General features: G+C 37.4%; 1 protein-coding gene across 2 annotated transcripts; it reads right to left on the minus strand.

The window, feature by feature from the left end:
- Positions 1 to 809: 809 nt before the first annotated feature.
- On the minus strand, positions 810 to 10,706 carry LOC122037003 (protein RIK-like). Of its 2 annotated transcripts, XM_042596454.1 has the most exons (12): positions 10,380 to 10,706; positions 9,546 to 9,780; positions 9,164 to 9,262; positions 9,019 to 9,053; positions 8,860 to 8,935; positions 4,717 to 4,842; positions 4,554 to 4,640; positions 4,135 to 4,228; positions 3,915 to 4,032; positions 3,228 to 3,729; positions 1,364 to 1,658; positions 810 to 1,275 (listed from the first exon to the last, which is right to left on the minus strand). In XM_042596454.1, the coding sequence occupies exons 1-12, from the start codon at positions 10,445 to 10,447 to the stop codon at positions 1,154 to 1,156; spliced, it is 1,857 nt and encodes a 618-aa protein (XP_042452388.1). In that variant the 5' UTR covers positions 10,448 to 10,706; the 3' UTR covers positions 810 to 1,153. The 2 variants fall into 2 exon arrangements, with proteins under 2 accessions (XP_042452388.1, XP_042452389.1); XM_042596455.1 differs by lacking the exons at positions 810 to 1,275; positions 1,364 to 1,658 and adding an exon at positions 1,828 to 2,207.
- Between the last annotated feature and the right edge of the window lie 11,314 nt (positions 10,707 to 22,020).

A 22,020-nucleotide genomic window follows, 5' to 3' on the forward strand; every position in this document is an offset into this window, starting at 1 on the left:
ATAACAAGGAAAATCCAAGTATAATCTTGACAAAGGAGAAAAATCCAAGGATAAATCTTAGCAGTATAAATCCAAGCATGTAGTCTTAGTAACGTAAGTTCGAGTGTGACTTGACAATGGATGAAGTCCCGAAAGTGAGGAGCCTCTTGGCAAAGGAAGACCCGACAACAAAAACAAAGTCGAAGGAAGCTCCAGAAAACAAGACGTGAATGACAGGGAGACATCCGAGGGACGCGAGGTTGATGGAAAAGACTAGATCTAGATTGATCGGACAAGGACGAGTGCCGAGTGATTGCACTCAAGACAAAATCCTATGATTTTAAAATTTACTATAACAATACTATTCAAAATAAATAAATAAATTTATATTATCAAACTCAATAATTAATTAAATAAATTTAAAATATAAAAATTTTAAATAATCAAATTTATATTGAGAACTCAATAATATCTAAATAAATCAAACTCAATAATATCTAAATAAATCAAACTCAAACTAAGTTCAAACTCATAAAAAAAAAACCAAATCAAGTTTGAATAATTATTTTAATTGCTTAATTCATTTTAGACTCAACTTGACTCAATTTAATTACCTTACTAAATAAACTTAAACACCTTAAAATTCAGCTCAGCTCAACTTGTTTACCGACCTAAATGTTCTAAACTGAAATCTCCATCTTAACCTGTATGAATTGAAGTGCCTACCTCGAGCATCTCAATCTTCACTGGAGTATTCAGAACAAACTGCATCAAGTCAAACCATTTGGGAAGAAAACAAAGACATGAAGAATCAGATGCGTGATCCCTCATCTAGCAATACTTTTGGGAATGACAGGTAACTAAATATATTGTTGATACAAGGCAGTGGTGCTAAGCGCATCAGATAATCTTTTTGACAGGTAAGAAAAAGAAGAAAACCAAGAGGGCAAAAACAAAGAAGTCTATTTAAATGGAAATCGAAGCATACAAACTCATTTCAGCTTATTATGTTGGGGTGTCTAAGTGGGCAAGACATCCAATAGTAGCAGTCTTTCATCACCGGCCGGCGGTGGCAGTGGCGGTGGCATCCACGGTCATCATACCCACACAATACAATTGTCTCGAGAAATGAGGATCAGCAGATTTCAAGAACGCATGAGGTGCCACCTTAAAGTCATACAGCCCAAAATGGTTTCACAGACGAATTCCCAAATGAAGAGCTCTTTGGCACTTCTACACTTCGATCCAAGATCTCTTCCTCATCATCTCCATATTCTGCGAGCTTGAGTAGCGTATCTGAAAACAAAAATGACATTATCGAGTAGGTGATCAAATGAACAAGCAGGGTATGAAATTTCAAAAGGCTATCATCACTCTCCTATACCTGACAGATGATGCACTGTAGGTTTCCTGGTATCCACACACACACTGTCAGCTCTTGTAGGCAGGTGAGATTTTGAAAACCTTGGAGGAGGTGGAGGCATATTTGTAGAAGCTCGTTGCAAAGCACTTGGATCTACCAAACACGTCTTTGAGTTGTCAATCTTTGGTAGTGAATTCGATGACGAAAACTTTGGTGGTGGAGGCGGCATGGTCCTTGGAGGTAGCGTAGATGAAAGAGGCTTCGCATCTGAATCCTCCAGACCTGGCTTAAGAAATTCTGATCCCTGTTGTGAGTTCTGAAGAAGAAAAATAAAAAAAAAATCCATCTTCTTAACACCAGCATTAAGGGGGGAATTGAAACACAAGTAAATCGAATATATAAGAAACTAGTATATGACAGGAATTTATCAACTGCTCAAAGTAAAAGCAGGACAAGAATATATAGATCCTCTTTTTGTGATAACCTAGGAAAGAGAAGAGAGGACAAAGGAGGTGGTTAAATGCCATAAACTATGCAGCAAAGGTTTAAAAGAAATCTTGCAACTAACAAAACACAATGGAGATGAAGAAAGGTTGAGGAACAAAAGAGATAATTGTGAGAAGGTTGCCGACAAAATAGTCCAAGAAGGCTGAATTGTGACAAATATCCAAGGAGAAAGTAAATATCATCTATAGTCATGAGATGGCAAGTAGGGAATTTGCATAGACTAAGATCCATCTAGCGATTCCCGGTTTTTATCTTTATCAAAATGCAGAATGTTAGCCCTGTGACAATTGACAAATGCAAGTCCAACAGACGGATGTCCAATGTGCCTGTCAACTTCAGAGAAGGTCAGAGAAAATACCTGGAACAATAATTGTAAAGTCAGTGCAGTTACTATAGGTATAAGAAAAAGAGACTTCAAACAAACTACCAAAGAAAAGATGCCGTTAATTTGAAAATCAAACTATTTTGAAATAAATAACTAAATAATTTTTTTTTAAGAAAAAATCTCATCCTACTGAACTAGCTTCATCTGTCATATCAACTGGTATTTACCAGAACAAGGAGATGCCAGTATTTACTACCATGATATAGGTAAGAACCATGATCACACATTCAGCAGCTTAATATAATAGGCCTAACTGCCCAATCCTAACAAGAAACAAACATGTTATCTATCTCCAAAACAACATTCTTGATGCATTCTACTACTAATATCCAAGTAAATCATATTATATACCATATCCATATCCACAAGAATGTATCCATTTTAATGGCAGGAACATGCAACTCACCTCTGTACGAGAAACCCGCTCCACACCCTTACATCCTTTTTGGTGTTGAGGGAAGGGAACAAAATTTCATACAAACATTATTGTCAATGATAAGCTGAGTGCTTTTTTAAGAACTTATATGGAGATCTTTGTTTGCCTTAGAATAATACAATAACAATTGTATGTGACATTTTAATTTACAATAAAATTTAGCTAAAGATTAAAAAAAAATATACTTAATTATGGTGCATAGAAGGGGTAGGTATGTAAAAAATCAAGGAGTACAAGAAGATGTTAATTCTTTCAGTGGATCTTTATACTAACTGTGTCATTATTGATAACTTCACATAAATAAGAGATAGCATGATTTCCATACACAAGATTGCTTGAGTTGCCTAAACGCTACAAATTAGTGACGTTTTAATATGCTGACTAACAGTAGCATACCCTTTTTAAGATTTCACAAAGAAAAATTTGGACAATGTGATGTGTGGTTCGGTAGGGAAAAAATGATACTAAATGATTAAGATAATTAAGCTAGATATGCCAAATACAAAGACAGACAAGATATCCCAAACATATCCTCAGCAATACCAGATGAACTGTACCTGAAGTGGAGTTGACACTTTTGAAGAAACTGATAATTCCTTAAATTTGCGTTTTTGTAGAGGTTGTGTATCTGCTTCAGGAGCTGAACTTGATTTTCTCTCAGTTGAGCTTGCCAAAGAATTAATAGATGGAACAGAAGCAGATGAAGATGATGCTTGTCTAAGTGCTAAAGCAACTTGCTGCAATGGTGTGGTTTGGGGATATATTCCTTCATAGCCATTATAGCATGTTACACTAGAGACTCCTGGAAGAGCATAGCTAACTGAGCTTTGAGGATTTCCATATTTCAACTGCTCTACAGATTGAAAAACAGAGCCTGAAATGCTTGCAACTCCACTAGGAACAAAAGATTGTGTTACTGCCACATTTCCAGTGGTAGTTGATGGAAATACTGGAGCTTGATTGGAATTTCCAGCAGATATGATCTTCGATGAGCTTTCTGTTCCCACCAACAATTGTTGTGGTGGAGGGACAGCACCATAAACTTTAGTTGAAGAAATTCTAAACCAATAGTAACAAATTAGCTCTTAGATTCATGAATTTTCAATATAAAAGCAAACCCAGGCAGGCTAGTAAAATATATGATGATCACTAGAGAATATAAATTCCATTAAATGAATGAACTAAACTCATTTATTATTATGGAGCAGAGTGCCAGTAAACTCCTATATATATAATCAACAAACCTTGATGTGCCACATTCTCTGGCAATTGTATCCAAAAGATTTTCTGCTAAGATCTTTGCAGCTTCAAGACTTTTTGAATTAGAACTTGACAGATATAAATGCAAGGGTTGCAATGCTTCTGTAGGTTATATAAATAATTTATCAACAGTAGAAAGCAAAGTAATCAAAATGGCACAATTGCTACTAGTAAATTAGTTGCTAGTGCATTTTGTAACTACACCTTCAACACGAGAACTATCAAGATGTTCAGATCCTTGTCCTCTAAGTACAACAATAGCTCCTGTTTCATTCATAATGTGATTGATATAGAGGTCCTGCATACACATATCCGAAGCACCAACAAACAAAAAAACAATATTTCCAAATAGGAGATGTCAGGGAGAGCTTAAATATTAGATTATTTAATAATGAGAAAAATTACAATAAAAAGCTTCAACTTGAGCAAGCAAATATAATACATCAAGAAAACAAGTCAGAAGCATTACGAAGTGTGGGAGAATGACCATTGGCAATGTCAATGGCATTAGTAAACTGACAATGATATAAGTTTGATAAATATAAATCCAAAGTGGAAAATTCTAAAAATCCATGCTTTGTAAGCTACAAAACAAAAAAAAATTATGGAAACGGTTTACATACATTAGGACCACGTATTCGAGCTGCAATGTTCAATGAAGGGTCAGCCTCAAAGCCCAGAAATAAACATGTAGTGAGATTTTGAGTAATCTGCCAGCCAATTTCACAAATTTGCTCATACAATCAACTTCCCCGTGCCATTTTTGCTAACAAAGATAAAACTTACCTCTCCGTTTATAAAATTTGAGTGGAGAGTAGAAGATACAAGAGGAATCTGGCCTTTTTGCATGATCTCCTCAACCATTGAAGCTGCATGATCAACTGCTCTAATCCGATCAGCAATGTCTTTTATCTAAAAGAAAAAAACACAGGTTAGCCAACAACATACAGATGCAGTTTGCAAATATGAGAACTTAGTGAATGATTAAAGAACTAAAATGAATAACCAAAAATAAATAAAAGAGCATTACATTCGAATGAAATATTTGGGAATAATATAATTTGATTTAAATTATATGGACGATTCGTTATATCACAAATAGTCCATTGGGTTCTTACATGATCATGGACCATATCTTGACCCAAGGTCAAACTGGATTTAACCATTTATCACCATATAAGATAAAAAGTGATTATGATTAAATAAAAATATGCATAACATACTTGCAATATATGTATTCTGAAAGAAGAAGATATCTTTCAATTATAAATACAGTGGATATCTTAGTATGTTTTAAACAATAATAATTCAATATTGATGAGATTTCATAAGAAAGACAAGACTAGATCTAAGGAGATAGGGAAATTTAATAACAGTGACACAATCACCACGAAGAAGATAGTTTCCTTCATGAATAGCACAAGGTAATGGGTTGATGTGGGTGAGTTAGTGTGGCATGGAGAAAAAGAACCTGATGTGCATGGATCAGGTACAGCAACAACAAAGACAGCAAAAATTAACTAAACAAGGGGTTTTGATCTGATAGAAGAGTAGCTAGATTATGTTGGTACAATTTTCCCTGGGTCAAAGTTGATTAGGTTGACTAAGCTTGAGTTGCTCAAGCTTGAGTCTTGGTGTTTGCGTTTTGATGTTTGACAATATATAGAAATTGCAGGTGCAATTGTTCATATGGAAGATGAACGGTCATACATAGGTTGACCAGAAGAGTCAAGTAGGTCAAGGTTGACCAAATACTTGACTGGGAAGTCCTAACTGGAGGTTAGGCAAGGACAAGACCAATGGAAAGGTTGGGTGAATATGAAAATCCAAGTGGGTCGGTGTTGACCGGACACTTGGTGTGAAATTCTCGGTGAGTGAAGTCGGACAGTTAAAAAGTCCTGGTGGGTGAAGCCAAACAAATTGGGAAGTCCCGTGAATGAAGACGGGCAGTTGAGAAAGTTCTGCTGAGTGAAACCAGGCAGATTAGGAAATCCCGATGAGTGAAGTTGGGCAGTTGAGAAAGCCCTAATGAGTGAAGCTAGGCAGATGGAAATTTTGATGAGTGAAGTCGGTTGAAAAGCCCTAGTGAGTAAAGCTATCTGATAAGTGAAGTAAGTGAAAATACCTAGTGAGTGAAGCTAGGCAATGTGAGAAATACTAGTAAGTGAAGCTAGGCAAAGGAAATCCTAGTGAGTGAAGTCAGGTGGTGAAAAGCCCTAGTGAGTGAAACCAGGCAAATGAAAATCCTGGTGAATGAAGCTAAGTGAAAAGCCCTAGTAAGTGATGCTAGGCAGTGTGAAAAGTCGTAGTAAGTGAAGCTACGCAAAGGGAAATCCTGGTGACTAAAGTCAGGTGGTGAAAAACCCTTATGAGTGAAATCAGGCAATGGAAATCCAGGTGGATCAAAGGATTGACCAGACATCTAGTGTTTGGAAGTTTAAGTGGGTCGTGAGAACCGAACACTTGGAACGAGACGATAAGTCCAAGTGGGTTAAGGTTGATAGACACTTGGCACGGGGAGAAAAGTCCAAGTGGGTTAAGGTTGATCAGACACTTGGCACGGGGAGAAAAGTCCAAGTGGTTTGACCAAACACTTGGTGACAAAGTCCCGACAGGTCAAGGTTGACCAAATGCTAGGCACGAGGATGTCCCAACAGGTCACGATGAGCGTGGGAACCCAAAACTTAAGTAAAGCAAGTTAGGGTTGCTCAATTGATCGATTGGGCAGTGCTTTTGACGCGAGGAGCTCAATCGATCAGGTGATTGATTGAGAGGAAATCGTGTGAGCACAAAAGACATCCCAATCGATCAATCGATCAGTCGATCGATTGGAGATGGTTTTCTCGTGATGACGTGAGGCAGTCAGAATCAATTGGTCAATCGATTCCTGGGTCATAACCAAGTTGACTAAGCTTGAGCTGGCTCAAGCTTGAGTCTTGGTGTTTAAATTTTGATATTTGACAATATATGAAAATTGCAAGTGCAATTGTTCATATGAGAGATGAACGGTCATAGGTTAACCAGAAGAGTCAAATAGGTCAAAGTTGACCGGATAGTTGACTGGAAAGTCCTAACTGGAGGTTAGGCAAGGGCAAGACCACCAGAAAAGTTTAGTGAAGAAGAAAATCCAAGTAGATCAGTATTAACTGGACACTTGATGTCCAAGTCCTAGGCAGATAGAAATCCTGGTGAGTAAAATTATGTGAAAAGCCCTAGTGAGTGAAGCTAGGCAAATAGAAATCCTGATAAGTAAAGTCAGGTGAAAATCCCTAGTGAATGAAGCTAGGCAGTGTGAGAAGTACTAGTGAGTTAGGCAGATGGAAATCCTGGTAATTGAAGCCAGGTGGTGAAAAATCCTAATGAGTGAAGTTAGGCAGATGGAAATCCTAATAAGTGAAGTCAGGTGAAAAGCCCTGGTGAGTGAAGCTAGGCAGTGTGAAAAGTCCTAATGAATGAAGCTAGGGAGAAGTAAATCATGGTGACTGAAGTCAAGTGATGAAAAGCCCTGGTAAGTGAAGTCAGGCAATGGAAATCCAGGTGGGTTAAAAGATTGACCGGACATCTGGTGTTTGGAAGTTTAAGACGGTAAGTCCAAGTGGGTTAAGGTTGATCGAACACTTGGCACGGGGAGAAAAGTCCAAGTGGGTTAAAGGATTGACCAGACACTTGGTGACAAAGTTCCGACAGGTCAAGGTTGACTAGATGTTAGGCACGAGGATGTCCCAACATGTCATAACTGACCGAATGTTGAGTGTGGGAACCCTAGACTTATGTAAAGTAAGTTAGGGTTGCTCAATCGATTGAGTAATGCTTTTGACGCGAGGAACTCAATCGATCAGGTGATCGATTGAGAGGAAATCGCGTAAGCATAGAAGGCATCCCGATCGATCAATTGATCGATTGGGCTACTCTAATCGATTGGAACTGGTTTTCTTGTGATGACGCAAGGCAACTGGAATCAATTGGTCAATCGATTCCGGGGTCTTCTACAAGAGCACAGAAACATCTAGATCGATAAGTTGATCGATCCAACTGCCCTAATCAATCGGTCAATCGATTGAGATATGACCGTTGCATAGGTTGCGAGTTTGACCGGCTGGATCTAACGTGACAATCAATTAGGGAGTAAGTCAATCGATTGAAAGCCCTAAATTGCAAAGTATAAAGGCGACAGCGAGGTTCAAACGCAACAACGCTAAGACGATTCTTCTCCACTACTGTTCGTTAGATTTTGAGCTTGGAAGACAAGTGTTGCTGCACTTTCCAACGGGTCAAAGGCATCTTCAAGCTATAAGAGATCAAACAAGAGAGGTTCTTTATTGCATTTTTTTGTACATTTACTTCTTGTTTCGAGTTGTACTCTTGTATGAGCTTATACGAGATTTCTCCACCTCTGGATTGTTTCGAGAAAGAGTGTTTTTGATAGTGGAGAGTGTGCTCGTATGTGGATCCTTGGATTAGTCACCTCATCTTAGTGGATACCAAGTAAATCCTTTGTGTTAGTATTAAAGGAGCGGCTCTGAAGTGTCCCAACAGATTAATCTGCTAGTTATAAGATATGTAATAAGAGCAAGCTGTCACACTAATTGAGAATGTAACATTATAAATAGAGCACCAACAAAAGATACAAGCATGGAATTCCATACAAAAATATCAAAGGTGCAAGTCACAATCATCAAAAGATGTCCTTGTCAGCTCTTTTGCTATTGGTGTCATTGTGGGGCCAAATAAACATACAACACATGAAAATACAGTATGGGTGATGGTACTTTCCTAATATGATAAGAACAGTCACAGAAAGGGGAATTGAATGTACTGTCAACTTAGCCCTGATTAGTACAAAAACAATATTTTGAAAAACTAACAAACTTTTCCCACTTCAAACAATGAACATAAGATGGTACTAGGGATGAGCAAAATAACACATACGTTAGCCCCAGCAGAAATATGGAGATATAATGGTTTCTCATAATCTGGAAAACCATTTGGAGGACGATACTTGCCCCTAGAAGCATTAATACACAAAAAGGATCAAAATATTGAATTCATAGCAAGAAATCTTCACAAAGCAATACACAGTGAATATACCTAGTTATGACAACTGCACCGGTGCATTTTTGAATCTGCAAATGCAAAAGAAAACTTGTTAAACTGCAAACCCATTGTGGTATACAAATAATTTCCTTAAGTATGTAATAAATTAAAAGTAAATCAAATTACTCCAAGAATTCACCTCTTCTTGGGTTTGCCGTTTAGTGAGTTTGTATCTTATAGTTGGTTCTGCATCATTTATCACGATTTCCCGTGCTATTACCTCATCTTGAATCTTTGGCTGGAAGTGCAAGCAAAGTCAAGAATCTCTAGTTAATATGTTTAGACTTTGGAACGATAATGATATGATAAGACTAATAAGAAGTTCCTTCAATAAATATTGAACATGGAAAATGGACAATACTTTGAACCTTCATTATACATCACCATACATTATAAGACAATAAGAAGCATGCATAACAGAAAAATACTTAAGGTAAATTGGAGCAGTAGCATCCTAATAAATTAGCACCCAATTATTCATTTAGTGAAAAGGAACCTTTAACACACACAAAATCCCTCACCTGATTTAACTTTTGAATAATGGTAGCAGCATTTTGTGTAACCAAAGGCAATTGTACCATTTCAAGGGGATTAACAGAAGACATGGGAATTTGATTTGTCGAAAGAGATGCAGATGATGGAAAAGATCCAGGGAGAGTTGACCCCAAGATAGCATTTGAGGTAAATGGTACCCTTGAGGCTACAAGACCAGCGGCTACCAGTGGCTCAGCAGGCTGGTCCCATTTTCTCTTTTTCCTGTCAAGAAGTGGAGTTTGCTTCAGCAATACCAAAAACAAAAGTTGATAGTAAGCCGTAAAAAAAAAAATAATTTCAGCTCCAGCATTAAACGGGTCAAAGGGCAATCTCTCACTTCCTCCCTAAAAGCACCATAAGCATTTCTTATGAAGTTAATATGGGCCTGTGTTAATCAAACTTGGGTATGAGTAACTCGTACAAGTAATTTCAAGCGACTTTGGGGTCGTTTTGAAGGTATCAATATCCAAGTTCTAGGGATTTCACTAATTTCCTTGAAAAAGAGAACGAATCAGGGTGATCCTATGCAAGCACCACTCATTTCAGAAGAAAAAAAGTAAGTACGGGATAACTTACTTGAAGGAAATAACGTATTCAAAGAAAAAATAACATAAAAAAGGGATCTTTGGGCATATTAAGATAATGAGGTATTAATGGAGATCGAAAGCATCAGCAGGAATGCCACTAATGGAATACATTGCAAAAACTCTATATTTAATTTAAATCAAAAAACAACTTGATTTTTAACTCGTCGTTGAATCGAGATGTGGCACATAAGAAACGTAAACCCAAAGCTATAGTACTGAATTAAGAAAGGGCACCTTTGCCTGCCAGCGGTTGTGGATACCACGGAGTCCGCGGTAGCTTTCGGACTGGTGTCATCCGTCATCCCTCGACCACCGAAGATCCAGGAAAGATATCAAAATCCGATCGGGAGAAATCCAGAAATAGGTCGCTGGAGGGCCCAAGATTTGCCGAATTCCAGCACGCGATACGCCGCGTAGAGCGAATTCAGGGCGCACAACGGCGGGAAGGAACGGCTCGGAGGAGGAATCGATAACCCCGACTAGGGTTTCGCTTCCCGGCGATTGCGAGGGTTAAAAAAATCCGCGGATTTGATCGAGGAAGAGTGGGATCATAGGGACGGCCGCGAGGTGTCATTTATCCAATTTCGCCCCCGCATAAATAGTTTGTATGCGCAACGAATATCCACCGTTCATTCTCTAATGTTCGGTAACTTTTAAAACGGCCGGGCTTTAATTTTTTTTTTTAAGTACTTTAATCTAATTATTACATGTTCCTGTCAAACACCTTAAATTATGAACCGGATACGGGGTAGTTACCAAACTACAACTACGACACGCATGATAATAAAAGTTGAATATGCTTATCTCCATCAATTCGTCCTAGAATTAATACAAAGAAAATAAATTATGGACGACTATTAATCTTTAAAATAATGACTAACACATAAATAAGATATTTACCTTAATTTTATAGAGATTCGACAACTACAACACACATAGCATTATAGCTGGAGTTATCCTCAAGTAATTATTGTAGTATAAATATTAGACGAGTAAATTAAATCTATATTATAGTCATTATAAAATATTAAAAAATATTTATATTTGCAATAGCTATTGTATCTAACCGTTCTAACAATGATTTAGTAGCTATAAAATTATAGTAATTTTATAGCAAATATAATGTGAATAAAAGTATTCACAATAATACTGGATATTTCTTATAAATATTTATAATCTTCACATCCACATGATCGATTCATATGTTATTCATGTTGTAGTTGCTATGAAACCATATTATTATGATTTCGTAACTAATAAAATGTGAATAAGAGCATCTATAGTAATATTGAATATTTCTCACAAATATTTATGATCTCCACATCCACATGATCAATCAAATATCCCACAAATCAAATATTTATAAGATTCACTTATTAAATATTTTACTCTCAAATATTTCAAATTTTATCGTTAAATATATTTTAATTTAAAAAAATAAAGAGAGAGAAATCACCGGCATAACCTTTTGCCCTATGATTTCAAATACGTTCCACAATATCCCCTTCCAATAGGGGATATTTGAATAAATATCCCCTCCAAATATCCTTACTATGGGTGCCCTAATCAGTGAACAATATCAAATCTATATTGTATCAACTACTATATAGGAGCTACTATAACATTGATATTTTTGAATAGGTTCATTATATGTTATAGCTAGGGATGACAATTTTTCCGACATGTTCTAGGCCCAGTGGGAAAAAATTCAAAATAGGGGGTGGGTTCGAGGAGTCTTTCCGGATATGGGTTCGGGTTCGAAGATTTTTTTAAATTCCCATAATTAAATGAAGACGTATATGTTGGGACACTCCAGAGCTAGGGGGGAAGGGGTGAATAGCTCACTAGCTTCGTCGATGATGATCTTTTACAATGGAAATACTCGAAACAAACTCCTCGATGCTAACATAAAAGATTTACTAGGTATCTACCTCAAGATGAGGTGGCTAATCTAAATATCCACACCCAAACACACTATCCACTAAGAAAAATACTCCTTCTCAGAACAATCCGAAGGTAAAGAACCCTCGTACAACATAAGAACCAGAATACAACTCTAAACAATAAGTAAATGTAAGAATACAGCTCAAAACCTCTTCTTGCTTGATCTCTTGTCGCTTATGAATGTCTCTTGTAAGCTTGGAAGCGCAGCAACATTTCAGCCCTAAACTTTCAAGAACTGACGGTGAAGATCTATGAGCTCGATGAGTAATTACGGAGAAGAGATTGTTGGTGCAGTTGGCACCAATGGTCAAATGTAAGTTTTGATGAATAATAAATGAATTAAAGGTAGGTATTATGTGATCTAACCTTTCTACCAAGTGTGCAAGACTTGATGGATCTAACACCAGGCTGAAATCCAACTAGATCTGGAGGACTTGATAGTTGATGTAGAAGTCTAGATAGGTCAAGGAGTGACCCGATATCTGGTGAAAAGTTCGGTTATATCCATGGGACCTGACAGCTAGCTGAAGTCCAGTTGGGTCTGCGGACATGATAACTAATGGGAAGACCTGGTGGACCAAAATGGAGTCAAGCAATTCTATATGGTAAGTAAGATAAGTCACTGGAGGAGAATGTTCTAGTAGGGACGAGTCCCAATTAAGGACTTTAGGCGCAGATCCAGTTTAGGTTCATTTTGTAAACCTAAACTGAAACCATGGTTAAATCCTGGTCTCGATAAGATAAAATTTAACTCATAAATCTATATAAAATGTTCATACATATATATTTCTAACTCTATTTTGTAGATACAAACATAGACCTTCTAATTCTACACGTGTCACAACTAATAGAATTTGATTTCAAGTTCAGAGTCAAAATATATGGCTTCCGGAAGATTGTGATGTTAAACCAGCATATTGGAGGTACCTCGAGTGGGTTGGAGGCGCCCTCAGCAAGTTATAAATGTCATGTTCAACCAGCAGCAAGATATCAACTGATTTTCTAGCTACTACGACTTTTTTACTACGTCGAACACACCGTACTGCTAATACACTACTACTCCATCCGATCATTGCCGATAGACCAACATCAACACACGAGCCATAAACTTCGACAGTCTAAGTGTTGGTAAATTTAATTCAAGTCATTTACATTATTGTTGTTCAGAAGGCAGTGTAGGATGTTACACTGTCATTTACTCTTGTACTCGATTCACTCTTCCGGTAGTTTCGGAAGAAATTTTTAGTGAATTATCCATCGATACGATCTGAGGGATCGTGGGTTTTGGAGTAGGAGTGACTGAAAGTTTCGAACTAAGTAACGAACATAGTTTTTTATTTCGCTTTCATACTTAGTTTTTCCGCTGCACTATTATTAAAGTTTTCAAAATTGAAAAATAGTTTATTTTTAAAAACACACATGATCCCCCCCTCTCACATATGCTACAGTTCTACAAGTGGTATAAAATCGAAGTCATTTTAAATTGGTGAAACCATCAATCGAGCAAGGTATATATATATATATTATACTATTTTTGAGTAAAAAAAATTCTTACATTTTTATTAATTCAAGAAAGATGAAAGCACACTAAACCCCCCTTCAGGCGAAGAAACCACGTTACAACAATTAAAGCACTCAATTACATAACAAGATTGAAAATAAATGAATTATAAGTGTTATGTTTTAGCTTATGGGACCAGGATTGTATTTATAGTCCTGGTCGAGGTGCCTGGAAGGGTTCCAGACGCTTGGGAGGAGATAAACTTTTATGCCCATTGTATCGAAACACGCCACATCATGTTCCAAATAAAAGCTTGCTTCGGGCGCCCGGACCCAAGTTAACATCATGTTAACTGATCCTGTCCGAGCGCTGAGTCGATGGACGCTGGGGACGTGGCGCTCTCCGCTATCCTCTAATGATGGTGTAGACCTCCGGCGAACCTGCAAAGAAGCCGAGCCGGGAGGGGTTTCCCGGCGACGACCCTCCGACGCTCAAGTCAGGCAGTGAAGAAGAAGAGGAGCAAAGTAACGCTACTGTGGCTACAGTGATGAGAATCGCATACCGCCGTCGAAGTCTGAGGGTCCTTATATAGGACCCCGGGGAGGTGCGGTCACGCTTCTCAATGTGTGTGTACCCTTCCCCAAACATATCTCAGTAGGGTTATGTCAGAAAAGCATGTCTGATGTCATTCCACAATCGTCTGAGCATATCCCTGACGTAACGGTGGAAACTTCCACCGTACGATACTCTGTCTGCTCCGGCTGTCGACCATGCTGTTTGTCGGTGGCAGGTATCTCGAGGATGATGTTACCAGCTGTCCCTTTTGTCCCTTTGCGCCTCTTGCCTGTTCTCGGGCCGAGCGGACCGGTCGCTCGGCGCTCATGGCCTCCGGGAATGCACATACCTCGGACCGGGCGGGGAAGCCCTGCTCATGTGCTCGGATGGGATTGCGCCTTATTGTCCTGTGGCTCGGACGAGCGGCCTGTCCGCTCGGCCAGAGACTCTTTTAACTTGAGCATCGGAAACCCGACCCTTGGTCGGGCTGTCTTTCGTCCGGCCTGGGAGACCCCTGGCCGGATGTTCGGTCGGCCGGATGCTCGGTCGGCCCGCCAGTCCGCTCGGCACGACCTTGGGGTTGACCCTCTTGACCATTGACCTCCACATGTCGTTGACCTCCCGCCAACGAGGGTCCCCCGTCCTTACCACTGGATCATTAACTATTTGGTCCGAGTTCTTCCGCTCCTGCTCTGCTTGCTTGGGTTCGGGTCTTCTGCTCCAGTTCTGGCTCAGCTTGGGTAATCTTGCCCATCTAGAATAGGGCTCACCCGAACTCAACTTCTGACCTTTGAGCAAACTTCCGCTCCGGCTTCTCGTCCTTTAGAAACGTTGTGCGTCTCCTTCTCGTCCACTCGCATACTCTTCTGCAGCACTTCGTATCTCAAACGCATCGAGTCCATCAACTCTCACCCATGACGTCTTTCTCGCTAACTGCATCTTTCGCTTGACTCCTTGCGCTTTTAAATTCCTACACACTTAGACATAAAGGTTAAAAATTAACAAGACCTAACCTGACTTGGTTGAACAAATCAAAATTATCTTGGGGTACTTATATCTTTGAGGTAAACTCCACATCAACACTTATTCCCTTCCTACAATCCTACATCACATGGGCATATGACACCCATTTGTGATGTCCAGACCATCTATTTTGCATGCAAGCAAGAGACATACAACACACACCACCAACCCATAATTGACATCCTACATACACAAGTCCACATTTGGACTTGCATTCACACCTATAGCCATACATTACACGGGCACTAAACAAACATTTTGATGTTTACAAAGCATGGACAGCAAAAACATTGACAGAAACTCCATCACACGAATAACTATTATATCACACGATGAAATTTTGTGACACAAGATCAGCACAAATACACAGATGACAATCATAGCATGCAAAGGCTTAGAGTTGTATTATGTTGGCTTCATATCCATAAATCGGTGCACATGAATCTGGACTTTGTGAAAGATTCAATTAGAAACTAGAGTAATCCCTTGATATAAGCTTTTATTGCAAACTTTCCATATGAAATAGATCATGCTTAAGATTCTTAGGTATCAAACGTTCATTTTCTAGCTACTATCTTTATAATTTCACCCAAGGACTTGCTGCAATTTGTCAAAAGAGTGAAAAATCATATTAATGTTCAGTCATTGTTTTACTTTACTCCACAATCCGCAAGCCTTAGAGCATTCAAAGAATAAATGATGGTTTGATTCCTCTTGATATCGGTGTTAGAATGTATACTAAAAGCCTAGCTTTTGGTATAAAACATTTATCTAGAAATAAGAATCACATTGATCAAATGTCTACATTTGTGATAAATGTAGTTGTTCAATTAATTTATATTGTAGATAACATGGTGTGTGGTGTCACACACAGAAAATCATGTTATTAGTACCTTATAAATTATAAACAGTAGCTCACGACCATGATGGAAAGGAACAAACCATTGAAAGGTCGTAGTGTAATTAGGTGTTAGTTTATCTTAACTATATAATTACACTAGTACACTAAGAGTGTATTGAGTAGGACCATTAGATGTCATTTTTTTTATACTAACTTTATAAAGGAACAAAGACTTTAGTTATTATGGAAGTATGTGCTCTTAATCCTAATATAATAACAAGCACATATATTTGATATTTATTTCTTTAATTTATCAATGGGTGAGATTTAGTTCGATGAATCAATAAGCCCGATAAGTTGGGAAATGATATCACTTATAGTGTGTGTTGTTGATTATAGAAGGAAACTGTGTCCTACTAATCTAGGTTGAGAATGTCCCCAAGAGGAGCTCATAAGGATTGTCATGTTAAACCCTGCAAATGGACTTAGTCCGACATGACGATGAAGTTGAGTGGTACTACTCTTGGAGCTAGATATTAATTAAGTGAGTTGTCAGTAACTTACTTAATTAGTGGACATTTGTTATTTTAAACACAGGGAGACTAACACACAAATGATAAGAAGGAGCCCAAAATGTAATTTGGGATTGGTGCAGTAGTTCAATAATAGTTCTCTAGTGGAATGAATTATTATTGATAAAATTAAGTTGTGTGTTCGGGGCGAGCACGGGATGCTTAATTTTATCGGGAGACCAAAACCAATTCCTCCTCTCGGTTCCTATCGTAGCCTCTAGTATATAGAGATTTATACCCACCGCATACCCACCTTCTTACCCATCCAATGGGGTCGGCCAAGCTAGCTTGGAACCCAAGCTAGGGCCGGCCAAGACCAAGTGGATGAGCCATGTAGGTGGCCGGCCAAAGCTTGGGTCCCAAGCTTAGGTGGTCGGCCACTAGAATATTAAAAAGGATTTTTATTAAAATTATTTCTTATGTGGATATCATGATTTTAAAAGAGAGTTTAAAAATTAAAAATTTCCTTTTATAGCTTTCTACAAAAGATTAAGAGAAGAGATTAATCTCTTTCCTTATTTGTAGTTTAAAAGGATGGTTCTAATTTTTATTAAAAACTTTTCTTATTTGTAAATCATCCACATGTTTAAAAGAGAGTTTAAAAATTTGAAATCTTTCCTTATTTGTTGATTAAAAGGTGGATTTTAAATTTTAAGAAACTTTCCTTTTTAAACATGTTCATGATTTAAAAGAGAGTTTAAAAATTAAATATTCTCTTTTATAAGTTTCTACAAAAGATTAAGAAAAGATTTGATATCTTTCCTTATTTGTAGATTGAAAGAGATTTTAATTTTATTTTTGAATCCACATGTTTAAAAGAAAGATTTTAATTTATTAAATTTCTTTTTTATAAACCAATCATGAAGGGATAAAATTATTGGACAAATTTTTTATAAATTTCCGGAAGCAAATAAGGAAGATTTAATTTTTGTTTAAAATTTTATTTGCTTGGAGAATTTGTGTTGTGGCCGGCCATTACAAATTGAAAAGAAAATTTGTTTTTAATTAAATAAATTTTCCTTTTCAATGGCAAAAGAATTAAGGAAGTTTTTATTAATTTTTCCTTATTTGCCAAGACCAAGGATTATAAAAGAGGGGGTAGAGGAGGCTTCAAGGCTAAGGACTCTATTCTATTTTTCTCCCTCTTTTCCTTGGTGTGGTGGCCGGCCCTTCCCTTTCTCTTCTCTCCTCTTGTTGTGGCCGAAATCTATCATCTCTTGGAGCTTGGAGGATGTGGCCTGATCAAGGAAGGAGAAGAAGGAGAGAAAGCATGCATCCCTTGGAGCTTGGTTGGTGGAAAATTCTTCATCCTTTGGAAGTTCTTGTGCTTGGCCGAAACTTGAAGGAAGAATGAAGAAGGTGCCTAGGTGGTTCTCATCTTGGAAGATAGTTGCCCACACAACGTCCGAGGTTAGAAGAGGAATACGGTAGAAGATCAAGAGGTCTTTCTAAAAGGTATAACTAGTAATTTTTCTTTTCGCATCATACTAGTTATTTTTGGAAATAATACTAAATACAAGAGGCATACGATTCTAGTGTTTCGAATTTGTTTTCGATATAGTGTTCTTTTGTTTTTCTTTTCCTTGTGATTTGATTGTTCTTTTCGGTTGACCTAAAGTTATTTTAGGAAATTAAATATTAACTTTCCTTAAAAGGTTTTGTCTAGTCGGTGGTGGTTGCTCTCATATCCAAGAAGGCCATGTGCCTCGCCACGTCAATACTGGGAACCAATTTTGGAAATTAATATTTAATGGAATTAATAACTTAGGTGATTTGGATCAAACGTGTTAAGTTCCGCAGGAGATCCAAGTCAAAACCTAAAAGAACAAATAGATTAAGTTTTGGATCAAACGTGTTAAGTTCCGCAGGCGATCCAAAATTTAATTTAAAAGAACACATGGTAGCTAGGAAAAGGTTCAGACCTTTGTACAAAATTTTTGTACAGTGGAACCTCTAGGTTTTCCGAGTAGCAACCAACAATTGGTATCAGAGCTAGGGTTTTGCCTCTGTGTATTTGATATTAGTTTAATTATGCACATGTCATACATAATTTAGGCAGGATAATAGTAGGATGTGCTAACTTTGTGGATGCAGGATCCAACTATTATGGCTTATAGTTATTATGTGTGTGATTGGACCCTTGGGCATGTCAAGGGCATTTATTGTGTGTGCATGATTGTATTATAAAATACAGCAGGAGCTGTATTTAGTTTTATTAGGATTTTATTTTTTGATCTAGTTTACATGTACATTCCTTCGAGGAATATAGGATCGAAAAATGTAAAATTCTATTTATGTCGCGGATCGAATCTTACAAGGCGTGGAACCTTTTTGAGGACTAGAGGCGCAGCGGAACAAGGAGCAAGATGGATGCGACAACTAGACCCGGTGGCGGTGGCCAAAGATGGCAGCAGCTAGGGTTGACGACACACGGAGAACAGCAATAGATAAAAGCCATAATAGTTGAAAATTTATTTTTCTATTTATTGCTTTTTATGATGTGTTGTGTGTGCTTGTTAGTATGCATGTTAGGTAGACTAAGCATAGTCAAAATCCCTCACTTTAAATAACTAAGTGGGAGAGAGATTTATTTTAAATAAATTCCACGGTCTCCATTACTGGTTTATAAGTGATGTAACAAGTTTGCGCGTTGGCTCTGAGTGCCTTCCTCCATATCGGATGAGCTTGTTTGCAGATCACTAGATTAAACTTCCATTTTGGATGACTATAGGAAGTTAATTAAGGGCGTGTGATCTTCCCCATCGGAAGGGGCATAATTTTATTAATGGACTTAGTGTCAAGTAATGGTATATACTTAGGCACGTCTAATAGTATCCTCCCCATCGGAGTCACTGCTATTATTTGTGTGACCGAAGAAAATCAACTATTAATTTGTCAAATAAATAGGTTGACAAGATAATAATATTAAAAACCCCTCTTACGAATGTTTGATTTTGTATACGTCCACACTATCGTGGCATACAAAATTCACGGTGTTTGAGGTAATTTTATTTGTCATAAAGATTTATTGACAAGGTAATTAATGGGTAAACCCCTCCTCTTACAAATGTTTAATTTTGTATACGTCCACACTATCGTGGCATGCAAAATTCACGGTGTTTGAGGTGTTGGTGAATTTAAATAATATTGTTTGAGGAATCAATGTTATTTTAAATTCAAAAAGTTTTGACCAAATATTTGATCAAAGACAGATCAACTATTAATTTTATTCGTCATAAAGTAAAGTTGACGAGATAATAAAATTAATGAATAAAATCTCCTCTTCGATTTTGTATACGTTCACACTATCGTGGCATACAAAATTCATGGGGATTTTAAGGAGTTGATCTTGACCAAATATTTTTGCGATTCTTAGGATTTAAAATGTTTGTCAATCCCCTAGTAGTCATACTATAGAAAAGACTTAGTAGTCCCAATTGTAATGATTGGAAATAGGACTTGGACATTAAGGTAGACTGTCTTCTTAGAATTAAGAACAATATAGGTGTATTTAATTCATTAGTTGAAACATGTTTAGTGGTGTTATCTATCAGAACCTGGAGTGTAGATACAGATGTCATTAATCATGTCCGCAATTCATTGCAGGGTTCCAGGAAACCCGACAACTAAATAAAAATTAAAACACCGTCCACATGGACACTACTGTAAAAATGGTAGCTGTTGCAGTGGGAGATGTTTATCTTTTGATAAGAGTAAAACATGGATTTTTGAGTAATTGTCTTTACGCACCAAGTTTAGAAAGAACTAGTTTTCAGTTTCTAAACTATTCAAAGAACTTGATATTCTGTCTCTTTTAATAACAAAGTTATTATTAAGAAAAAGAGGGAAGTTATCTGTTCTAGTACGTTGGTTGACAATTTATAAATCCAATAACTCTCATGATGCAACAAATGGAAATTAGTAGCACATCTTCTAACTTTAAGAGAAAGTAACCTTCGGAAATGAACCAATTATATCTTTGGCATCTAAGGCTAGGTTATATTAACTTGAGTAGGATTCATTGGTAGCTGATGAACTTTTGGGTTCATTAGTAGTGGAAATCTTTCCAACCTGCGAGTCTTACTTGGAAGAAAAAATAACCAAGAAGCTTTTAAATCTAAGGGGTATGGAGTCAAAGATATGTTGAAATTGGTTGATTCTGATTTGTGTGATCCTATGACTATCCATACAAGAGGTAGTATTGAATATTTCGTCTATTTTATAGACAACTATTCAAGATACAAATAAATTAATTAATGTACCGCAAGACTAAGTACTTTGATTAGTTCAAAGAGTACAAGGCCGATGCGGAGAAATGTTAAAGTAAAAGTCACTATGGTAAGATCGTAGTGGCAAGTACCTCTTGGAAGAATTTAGGAGTCACTTATCAGAAGTAGGGATTCAATCCCAACTAAGTGCACCTGGTACACCCCAACAGAATGGTATAGAAAAAGGAAGGTATAGGACTCTTATGGAAATAAGTAGATTGATGAGTTATTTAGAATATTACCAAAATCATTTTAAGGATATACTCTGGAAACGGAAATGAATATAGTACCTTCCAAAGACAGAACTCTCTACTCGTATAGAATTACTGAAAAGGCGTAAGCCTATTTCGAAGCATATTCGGATTCGGGTAGTCCAGCACATATGCAGAAGAGAGACAATGATAAGTTGGACAGGAATTCACTTGTTTGTGGGTTATCCTAGAGAAATGAAAGTAGGTTTATAGTCTTAAAAATCAGAAGGTCATTGTTAGCATCAATGACCGATTTTTAATAAGGACTATGTAATAAACCATGTGCCCATAAGAAAATTTGTTCTTAAGGAAATAATAAAAGACATGTCTAATCTAGTAGCAACTGTACAAGATGAGATACCACAAGGAAACTGCAACACGTATCACAAATGATACACAATTGCAGAAAGTGTCTTGTCGTAGTGGGAGGGTTGTTAGGCAACCTAAAAGGATTCATGTTTTGGGAGAGTTTTTTGGACTCGATCCCTGGAGGACATGAACCTTATCTTCGGACATATGACGAAGCACTCCAAGATAAAGATGCAACATCTTGGCAAAGAGTAATGAATAATAGAATTAGAATATATGTATTCTAATAAAATCTGGAAGCTTGTAGAAACACCAAATGGTGTAAAAGCCTTTGGGTGTAAAAAGGTCTATAATAGGAAAAGAGGGATAGACAGGAAGGTAGAAACTTTCAAAAGCAAGGCTAGATGAAAAAGGAAACTTTTTCACTGGTAGTCATGCTTAAGTCTATCCGGATTCTTTTATCTATTTGGCAAGTGGATGTCAAGACAGCATTCCTTAATGGAAGTCTTGAAAAAACATCCATATAAAGCAACCAGAATGGTTCATTGTAAAGGGCTAAGAGCATCTTGTGTGCAAGCTCAATCAGTCTATGGACTGAGGCAAAGCTTCAA

Source organism: Zingiber officinale, unplaced genomic scaffold, assembly GCF_018446385.1.
Source record: "Zingiber officinale cultivar Zhangliang unplaced genomic scaffold, Zo_v1.1 ctg229, whole genome shotgun sequence".
Taxonomy (NCBI): domain Eukaryota; kingdom Viridiplantae; phylum Streptophyta; class Magnoliopsida; order Zingiberales; family Zingiberaceae; genus Zingiber; species Zingiber officinale.

Bases quoted from the DNA above. Each gene is read 5' to 3' on its own strand.
- LOC122037003 (XM_042596454.1), bottom strand. From the start codon at position 10,447: ATGACGGATGACACCAGTCCGAAAGCTACCGCGGACTCCGTGGTATCC. The intron at 4,033-4,134 runs GTGTAGTTACAA...TATAACCTACAG, and splicing joins TGATAGTTCTCGTGTTGAAG to AAGCATTGCAACCCTTGCAT. The intron at 3,730-3,914 runs GTTTGTTGATTA...CTATTGGTTTAG, and splicing joins AGAGAATGTGGCACATCAAG to AATTTCTTCAACTAAAGTTT.